The 10,658-nt window shown below is 42.6% G+C and overlaps 1 protein-coding gene across 3 annotated transcripts in view; it reads right to left on the minus strand.

The window, feature by feature from the left end:
- The window catches only part of Dapp1 (dual adaptor of phosphotyrosine and 3-phosphoinositides 1), a 54,772-nt gene extending 44,498 nt beyond the window's left edge, over positions 1 to 10,274 (minus strand). For 2 of the 3 annotated variants that reach the window (XM_029560254.1, XM_008826169.3), the window contains exon 1: positions 9,126 to 9,329. In XM_029560254.1, coding sequence (XP_029416114.1) covers positions 9,126 to 9,223 — 98 coding nt within the window. In that variant the 5' untranslated portion in view covers positions 9,224 to 9,329. Of the gene's footprint in view, positions 1 to 9,125; positions 9,330 to 10,147 lie in introns of those variants that run through there. The other variant, XM_029560253.1, reaches the window with a different exon arrangement.
- Positions 10,275 to 10,658: the final 384 nt, after the last annotated feature.

Genomic DNA, 10,658 nt, shown 5'->3' on the forward strand with positions numbered 1-10,658 from the left:
GAGAGAATCAGAGATAAAGGCCCACAGAGACCCAAACAATGAACTAGGTATGAGACAGAGGTCTCACATGGAGATCAGGACACAGTTGTCACAAAGGGAGATTCACAGAGCTGACCCAAATGAACTCATATGCTAAGAGATGCAAGGCACTTGGAGCAGTCTAGGGACCCAGCCACTGACTTGAGGGAGGGATGGAAATTGCATCATATCATAGCAACCCAGTCACAGTTCAGTCCCCAGGGTGGTCTGCACAGTGTAAGAATATCATTGCTCCCGAGCAGCTTGGACACAGAACATGTGTGGCTTGCAGTGGAAGAAAATCATGTGGATAAGAACTTGAGGATGTCTATGCTAGCTGGGCAAAGATCCTAAAACCAAGTTTCTCCCCAGAGAACCCATCTCGTAGGGGAATCAAAGTGACTCTTAACTAGCTCTGATTACGCTTGTATCCTATCTCTTATAAAATGCTCGTTTGGGTTAAGTGTTTTGGAACAATACCATTGTGGGTACAGGAGATTCCTAAACTTTAAGGGTGTAAAAGTACAAGCAGATATTTGCTACATTAGTTAGTTATCGCTTCTATATCACTTGATTCTATAGTCCCTCTAACCACTATTGGCTTATTTCACCAATAAAATAAAAGTCTCTTTCCACTAAACATCTGATCTTTGTCAAATGCTAGGCTCATACAGAATAGACAAATTACAGTCCTTCTCCTAAGGAGTTTCCTTCCAAAAGGAGAAACGAAATGGGTGGCCTAACCCCTTAGTACCTCAAGATTGACACCTGCAATGTGGTGTCTAAGATTCTCTGATGAATCAACCCAGAACAGGAAAGCCACAGGTGGTGAATCAGAACAGCACGAACCCAGGCAGCTTCAGAAGTTTACAGTGCCCAAGCAAGCAAAGAATGAACTAAAATGTATGTGTGAGACACCAAGGTTTTCAAACTGTCTTTGATTCCATTAAAAAAAATAAAAGTAGAGCAGTGTTTTGTTTGGATGTGAATCGCTTACTGTGCTCAGCAGCAGAATGTGGCTCCCACCCAATTCCTTTCTTTCAACATCACTCCAGTTTCTTATTTACTGTAAATTGCCTAAGTAGTTCTTGGGTCCTGGACCAGGGCCTCCCCCATCATGCTCATCTACCCAGTTCCTCTACCGAAAACCAAAATGTGATGATCTTGTAACTCTACATTCCTACAAATATCCAATGATTCAGTATTGTCCCACTCACCAAATCTCTCTCAAGCCCTCTGGGATACAGACCAGCCCAAGAATTTGAAGTCTGACCTAAAGAAATGGACTGACCCCACCAAAGACCAGACTTAGTACCTGCTCTGACACAGAGCAAGTTGGAGATAATGAAACAAACACCCTACCAGAAAGCCAGAGCAAAAATCTTAAATATAGGACAGTCACAATTCACTCTGGCAAGAATTTGAACAATGTCATTTTGGGTAGACATGTTTGGGTAGAAAATGGCTACTATTTTATTAATTTTTTTATAGTTAACATATTAATATAATTTTTGACCATTTTAACTGTTTATTACAATTTCAGGTATACAGGAAAATAGGAGGTAGCACAAACAGCAGAATAAGCAATGTCCAGATCTAATGATATCCATTCTTTTGTGTGTATGTGTGTGTGTGTGTGTGTGTGTGTGTGTGTGCGTGAACACACACAGGAGTATGCAGTGTGAGCTTACTCATGGAGTATACACAGAGGTCAGAGAGTGACTTGTGGGAGTCAGTTCTCTTCTTCCACTATGTGGGTCCTGGGATTGAACTCAGGTCGTCAAGCTTGGCAGAAGTACCTTTATCAGCTGAGCCATCTCACCTACCCAATAGTACCCACCTTTTAGGGAGAATAAATTTTTATTTATTTTATTTATTTTTTCTTTTTATCTTTTTTATATAACAATACTAACTTTTTATTGAGCTTTTAAAATTTTATACATTTCCCACTCCAATCCAGAACTCTTCCCCCATGCATGCTTCCTCTTATCCCCCCACCAAACACTATGCACTCTGCCATACATGCTGAGTCCTATTCATTCAGGCGTTTTTACCCAAATGTCCTTCAGCGTAAATTCATTCACTGCAGTCTAGTCAGTCCATCCAGTAGTCGCATGTAGTCAGAAGGGGGAGAATAAATTTTTAACTTTTGCCATGTTTTTATATAGCTTCTGATGAGCAGTTGTAAAGTAAATTAGACGTGATGTTAGCCCTATATAATTCCACATGTCTCCAAAAAGTAGCATTCTCTTATATAGTCCTTGTATCAAAATAAATTAAATGACTGATCTTGGGCTTTTTGTTTTTAAGTGCAAATATTTTTAAACAACAGATAAGCTAGACAGGCGCCAGCTGTTGGGTTTCAGAGGGGTCTGCCCATTAAGAAGCTGGAGGTGAGCAAAGAGCAGAGCTAAGTTCCAGCTGCCGCGTGGACTATAATTCTAGGCAAATGTACGCTAAGGAGTAGGAACCAGAGTGTGCAACTGTAGAATTCATTCTCTAAGGGAGTTACTACAGGAGCCAGGAATCAACCAAGGCTTTAAGAAATCAAGCTCATGGCTGGAGAGATGGTTTAGTGGTTAAGAGCACTGGCTGCTCTTACAGAAGATCTGGGTTTGAAACCAGCGCTCACATAGTGGCTAACAACCATCAGTGACTTTAGTTCCAGGGGATCAGATACCCTCTTCATCCCTCGTGGGGTACTATACAACACTGGTGCACATACATACATGTAGGTAATACATGCATACATAGAAATTTTTAAAAATTAAAATATTTTTAAAATAAATAAAATAAATTTAAAAAGAAGCTCAAGGGTCTGGCTATGAAGGTGTGAGTTCATGGCAGCCCAGGTGGATACACCAACAAAGCAGACCAGAAAGAATGCTGATCACCCAGCTGGCTTCCAGGGAATGACCCAAGTCTGAGGCCACAGGCGCTCTGTTTATTGTCTTAATGCTCCTGTCTGTCACTTCTCCCTTTTTATTCATGACACTTTTTTCCTGTATAAAATGCTATCTTTTCTGACTTCAGTTGACAAATATCATCCAAAGCCACCTTTTCCACCTGCAATGTGGCCTTCCTGTGACAGGCACGATATTTCCCCAGACACTGTTAGGCCCTCAGCCCACACTATAGAACATTCTAGTTATATATGGAGTATACACTGCCTCTGTACAGTCCATGCTTCACTTCCATATCCTCCCCACCTTGCATCATGTCCTCACTCAACACATGAATTATGAATGAATCAAGAGCAAAGAATGCAGCAAATGAACACCTCCCAACATGAGGAACCCGTGGGACAGATTTCCAAACATGTAAGCAGGAGGAAGTCACCCATGGGAGGAACAGAAAAATACAACCGAAGAGGAAACTCACTTGACCCAAGACAGCTCTGGCAGTTCATTAGTTACACAGTATCAAACAGCCACAGAAGAATCACCTTCCATTTTTAGAATCCAAGATTACAGAATTGTGCACAGAAGAGGAACAAGGCTTAATGTCTACTGGGTGTTACATCTCTGTAAACACTTTCGACTTTAGAATGTTCTTAGTCTATTTTTCTAGCCCAGAAAATTGAAGGTATATCAAATTCAAAGATTTGGTTCATTAGATTATTGACCTGACTTTGTGTGCATGTACATGTGTTCTATGGAAAGAAGAGAAAGACTAATGCCTTTTATAATACATTTTGTTAATTTATAGTAGTCACAGAACTTTCTTTTCTTCCCTCAGTTTACATGAGTACCCAAAAGTACTAGTTTACTAGTTTAATAAGAAGAAAGAAGTTTGATAAAAATTAGGAAGTTGCATTAGTGGTCAAGCTTGTGGGCGCTTGCAAACCTGGGCATCCGGAAGAGTTCTGTTCCTCACTGTCCCATCTGTAAATACAGATGGCATTAGTAGCAGCGTGTGAGTTTAAGTTCTTCACGCAAAGGGCAGAAGACAGAGCTTGTGAGTGGTTACCATGTAATACTTAATAGTCTTAATTGGTGGGCTGGGGAGAAGCAGCAATGCACAGTGGGAATCCATCAGCTCTGGGGTAAGCGCCTAGCCATGCTTCTCAGCTCTACTACTTAAGGCTGTGACCATCAGTACACTTGACTTTTAAAGTCACCCTCTGCAGCTATGAAATAAATATCTAATACTGTATGTACAGTAAGTGTTGTGGAGGTTAAATGACACTCATATGGCATGGTGTTGGTACATAATAGGTGACCAGTAACTAACTGCTGTCACAGTAAGGAAGTGACCTGGCTTGTGAAATAATCGTATGCATTGGACCTAGATACTCTGGAACTTCAGGCAACCTGATTTCTCAGATTTTAAGTCTCCTATGTGTTAGGCTTGAACGCTAATGGCTTTTGAGGAGCAGAGCTAGTGTACACAAAGTAGCTTCTTTGTAATAGGGACTGTATTGATTATCACTTATTCCTGGGTCAGCAAACTGCCAGCCATGGTGATGAGAACAAGAGGCAGAAATTCGCTGGCCAATTTAGGGTAAAAAGACCCCAAAAGAAAAATGACAGTCTCTTTCTAGGCTAAGAACTAGAAATTTCCTTGGACCTACCAGTCTATTTTTCTCTACCTGGGGCTAGAGATGCCAGAACTAGCTAAGCCAAAGATCTTTCTTGTTCCACCATAGCTAGAGGCTAGAGATGCCAGTAAGGGGGTCTGGTTTTTTGTTTTTTGTTTTTTCTTATCTCTTTGCCCTGAATACTTACTCCCTGTTCCTGGGAGACTTGCTGAGGACATAGCCAGAACCCTGAGGGACCTGGACATCTGGAATGAAACTGGACTGACCAGCTCATCTCTCCCTCCCCACCTGCTTCCACTACACCTTATTAACTCCCAAGAAATGAGACCCAATCGAATCCCACTCCTGAGGACCCCTCCTTCTCTACAGGAGCTCTACCTTCCTTCTCTCTCCTAAGCTCTTTATAATAAAATTCTTCTTTCTAAAACTCATCCTCTATGGTCTGTGCATTTCATTGTTTGAATTTGTGAGACAAGAATCTGAAAGCCTCTGGTTTGAGGTGGCTTTGGTGGCCTTTGAGTTTCCAGGACCCTAGCCTCTCAAGCACAAGAGAGCAGAGAAAGGCTCTTTCACTCTCAAAGACACCCTGATATTCCCATATCAAAGGGACAATTCTGCCAACCACCTGTTTATTATGGAATGAGAGCCAAGAATGGTTGAACATTTTGAAATGACTGGGGGGATAAAAGAGTATCTTGTGAAAATTGAAATTAGGTTTCAGTGTCCCTAATATTTTCTTTGAACACTATCAAGTCATTGTGTTTGTGTTCTCTAACAGTTTTTTCACAACAGTAATGTGAGTAGTTATGTTAAGGTAAGGCAGCAAAGCCCAAATGCTGTTGCCTGTACCTTTATTAAAATGCCTGCCTTGTGGCTGGAGAGACAGCTTGGTGGTTAAGTGCTCACCCTGCTCTTCCAGAGGACCCAAAGTTGGGTTCCCAGTACCCACTGGGGTAGCTCATTGCTCCAGGGGATCAGATGCTCTCTTCTGGCCTTCTCAGGCCCTGGCACTCAGGCGCAACCCCCCACATGGTATGGCGGCTAACAACCATCTGTAACTCTAGTTCCAGAAGATCTAACATCCTCTTCTGCCCTCTGCGGGCATTGGATGACATGGGTGCACTTACATACATGAAGGCATAACACGCACACATAAAATAAAAATAAATAAATAAAAATAAAACAATAATTTAAAAAGACTTAAAAATTAAATCACTAAACCTAGACACCTTTTTATCTGTCCATTACAAGAAATCATTTTGTTTTTATGGAGCTTTGAAAGAACTGGATTAATCAGAAGGTTTGGTACAGATCATGTCTCACCAAAGTGGATTAAAGGTTCAAAGAACAAGTTTCATTTATATTCAGAATTCTGCCAGAGGCAACAGGTTCTGGCCAAGACTTCTCAGTTATCATTTATAGAAAGCATATCCAAGAGGCGCCCTAAGGCCAAGGATATGGCTTTTGTAGATGATTAAATATTCAGTTTTACAAGCTGGAAGTTAAATCCTTGGCAGCTTGAAACTTGTTCATTCTCTGGTAGAGCAAGTAGCTAGAACTGGCCAATACTGGGGAGTTAAATGAATGCTAGGAATCAAGGCTTGCTCTGATCCCTACCTAGGTGGACCATTGATATTTTTATTACTATTATTTTTATTTTATGTGTATGAGTGTATTTCCTGCACGTGTGTGAGTGCACCTGTGTCATGCAATGCCCACAGAGATCAGAAGAGGGTGTCAGATCCCAGGAACTGGAGTTATAGATGGTTGTTAGCTGCCATGTGGGTGCTGGGAATCGAACCCGGGTCCTCTGTAAGAGCAGTCAGTGCTCTTAACCACTGAGCCATCTCTCAAGGCCCTGGGTCATTGATTATGTTTAAATGAAATATATTCATTACAGTTTTTTGAGGGGGATGAAAACATTCTAACATTGACTACAGTGATAGTTGTACAACTTCTTAAAGATATTAAAAATTATTGAATTATACAGTTGAAAAGAGTGCATTTACAAAATGTAAAATACACCTCAATTTAGTTATTAACCCAAATGCCTCCAAAACTTCCAAACACAATACTAGAATGTATTAGTGATTTAAAATTTAAGGTCACATCCAACAGAATTAAAATAAACAATAAAACCAACCACACTTAACATAACTCCAGAGAATAAACATGTGTGCTGTGATTCTCAATTTCAGTCTCATTTTAGAATCACATAGAGGGTTGTAGACACCTTTTGTCTGGTGTGTGACCTAGACACCAAGAATTGACATAAGACATAGACCCTGGAAGCTGGTAAGAGAGCTTGGCTTACTCAGCATGTCCAAAGCCCTAGGTTCATGTCCCCAACACCCATAAAACCAAGTGTAACGGTGTACTCCCATAATCCCAGCACTTGGGAAATGAAGGCAGGAAGAACAAGAATTTAAAAATCGGGGCTGGAGAGATGGCTCAGCAGTGAAGAGCACTGGCTGCTCTTGCAGAGGACCTGGGTTCAATTCTCCGGACCCACTGACAACCATCCTTAACTCCAGTTCCAAGGGATCCGATGCTCTCTTCTGACCTCCGTGGGCATTGCACAACACAGGTGCACTTACATACATGTAGTGAATACACTCATACACATAAAATAAAAATAAATAAAATATTTCTAAAACTTCTATTTGAGTTTTAAAAAAAGAAATTTAAAATCATCCTCAGTTACAGCTTGAATTGGAGCCTGAGCTACATGAGACTCTGTATCCAAAATAAAAACAAGAACATAAACAAAACAACCAAACCAAAAACTCCTTGGCCCTGTCTAGTGTACAGTGAAGTTGAGCATTGCTCATCATTATAGAAACCAAACGTGTACATTTAATAAATTTCCAGGTCTTCTAAAATAGATTAGTGTGGACACAAATGCACCATTTGTTTGGGTACTCTAGACTTAGTATCAAGTGTCTATTCTTTGTCTAGGGAGGGAAGTGTGTGGTTCACCTGTACTGGCTTCAGGTTATCCCAAGCAGAGACGAGTTCACCTGTGTCCTCTGAGTGAGCCAACAGGTTTGAAGCACAGATCCTGGGTTCCAGCATTTGTTGAATTGAAGGGACAGAGTTGGCTACTTCCTGACTGTGTCTTTTCCTTTGGGCTTTCTTACTGCAGTGGTCTAAGGAGAAAACAAAGCTGCAAAGCCTCAGGATGTACTAATCAGTGAAGCTGTAGCTTTAATGCTGGACTCTGTGACCCCAGGTCTGATGCTCGCTGAGGGGCCTTTTACCTCCTGTTTGAGATTCAAAGTACGAAGAGGTCCTGGAACTCTGCGGCCAAATAAAAGGTTCCTTTCTTGAAAATTCAAGCTGTCTTATCTGATTTACCACATGAAGGTGTGGTCCATGCCAAAGATCTTAGTTTTATGTCTAAATACAGGAATTACTGGGAACTATTTTTATATACTTTATTATTATTATTATTTTATTATTATATTGTGTGTGTGTGCGTGCGTGTGTGTGTGTGTGTATGCAAACTCCAGCCATTAGGTCTGGTGGCAAGCACCTTTACTTGCTGAGCCATCTGATGGGCCCCATGAGAACTTTTACAGTAACAGCACATAAAGATACAATCTCTACATGGAGATTTCATCTTACTTCTGTTTCTCGCTGTTAAGACAGAGCCTTTGACAGGTAGGAGCCTCAGCTTTGCCATTTCACTGATGTGACAGATAAGGAAGCTGTTTAAAGCTCTGTGGTGCTTAGTTTTATCCTTTGTAAGAAGGAGACAGCAGTTCTTATGACTGGGTGTGAGGAACATTTCTAGCTACTTTATGTAGACAACAGGTGTAGCTTCCCCCTCTCTGGAAGCATGTGTCTTGGTGCAAAGTTCAGTTTGCCTAGGAAACCTTCCTCCTTGTGGGGCTCTTGCTTCTTTTTTAATTGTCCCAATGAGTACTGTCAACTGGCTCCCTTTGCATAGGCAGGACTCTGATGACTTCACCTACCTAAAGATGCACCTATCTGATGCAGAAATTTGATCTTGTTCCTGGGTTGTGGCTGTATAAAAGGCCCAGTGCTGGCCCTACAAAGAGACACCCATGCAAGAGCTCACAAGGGCCTGGTCAGAAGAAAGATCCATGTAAACTAGATTGCTGTAGGACTTCCTCATTCTTGCTATGAAAAAAATCTCTCACTTGTAGCAGGGTATCCTTTCTGTTTATGGAACCAGCAACACACTTCACTGCAGACAGGCAGGGCTTAGAACTCTTCAAAGACACATTATTTACCAGGCAGAGCAACATCAAAGAAAATAGGCAACCTTGACTCACATCCCAGGTCTGTCCCTACCATCCAAGAATGCTCAACAGTTGACTTCGGCCCTACACTCTCAATCTACCCGTTTTCACTTTTGGAAAGGTGATCTATGCTTTTACAATGAATCAGTGGCCTCAAAGGAAGATTCCTGCTGGTTACAAATTAATAAAGTGACCGTGGTAGAGGAGCAGGATGGCAGAGAAGGCACACGCTGAAAATACTCATTGATCAAAGCAAGCTTTTGAGTGGGAAGTCAGGTTCACCGAAGAAGCACTCTTACCCCAAGTCCTGGAGTAGGTCTGCATCCAGGGGTCTGCTCCACACATCTGTGGGATTCGGGGCACTCATTTTCCCTTCTAGAAGTTCCACTCTGCCCATTCGCTCCCTTCCCTTTGATTGCTGACTCCCTGCCAGATACTATGAGAAGGAGATGTGCACTCCTCACACACAGCTCCTCAGTGAGATAGGAGCCTGCTGTGGCTGGATCTCCAACCAACCAGGAAGTGAAACTTGGTTGCTCCTCCCACTGGCAGCACCACCCAGGGCCCGAGGCACCGGCAGGAGCATACTGTCAGTCAGGAACTATGCAAACTCAGACAGTACCTCTGACACCCACACTGTATCACCAGCAGCCAGTTTCTACCAAAGACAAGAGAGCCTAGCCCACCCACCTGGGATTGGAATATTGTAAGCCAAACTGAAGCTTCTCCCTAATGCTGTTGGTCTGTGGCTTATAGAAGAGGGTGTAGGCACACACTTGCCCACCTTCTGTTCTGTCTATGGTAGCACAAGAACACTGAGGAGACTTCCACATCAGAAAAATCTTTAGAGTTGGTTCACAATTTATAGTCCAACTACCACTTCAGTCCTAGAGTTTGTTTCTAGTACAGTGTCAGTATTGCTGCACAATTACCTGTACTTTCCCATATCCCCTTGATGCTTAGGTTGGTGGCTGATTCACAGACAATGATTGTTTCTTCCATGGAAGAAGGACTGAGGGCCAGTGCTGTAGCTCCACTGGCTAGCATGCCCAAAGCTGTGCGTTTTATCACCAGCACAATGTAAAACCCAGGATGGGGGCATACTTATGATCCCAACACTCGGGAGATGGAGGCCGGAGGATCAGAAGCTCAAGGCCACTCTTAGCTAAGTGGTAAGCTTGAGGCCTGCCTGGGCTACATGAAACCCTATCTCAAAACAGAAACAAAACCAACCAACCAACCAACCAGCCAACCAACCAACCAACCAACCAACAAAAGTCCAAGGAAAAAGACTGGGTGAGAAGAAGGCAGAAAAACTTACAGCATAGCAACCATCCTGGGTCTCCCACTGGATCATAGTAGAACTCACCGGGCTGACCTCTGCTGGAGATGCTGGGGTTCCCAGACTCCTGTGAGGGAGGGAGGAAGGAATTCCTTCTGCCTGGAAGTCTGAAACCATAGTGACTCAGTCCTTGTCGAACAGAGTGCATCATCCTTGGGAATGGCATGACATGCTTGAGTGAGGCTCATAGCTGCTTCCTGCCTTCTCTCTGTATGCGACCTCAGGAGAACCCTCCTTTATCACCCCATGACAAACTGGGGTTCACCGGGGTGCTACTGAGTTTGATATAATAAAAACCTTGTTAGAATAAAGAACTTACCCAACATGCTAAAGTTTGAAGAATATCAAACCTAGCTCCACAACAGGAGGACTTAGGTTGTTGGCAGAGACTGCTGTTCTGTTCCTAGGAGTACTCTCTGATCTCTGCTTTGGTTCCTCAGGCCCTGGCTTTCACTGGTTGCCGGGGAGAAACTCCCCAGTGCCTCCAGAC

Source organism: Nannospalax galili, unplaced genomic scaffold (genome assembly GCF_000622305.1).
Source record: "Nannospalax galili isolate Female #2095 unplaced genomic scaffold, S.galili_v1.0 scaffold189, whole genome shotgun sequence".
NCBI lineage: Eukaryota > Metazoa > Chordata > Mammalia > Rodentia > Spalacidae > Nannospalax > Nannospalax galili.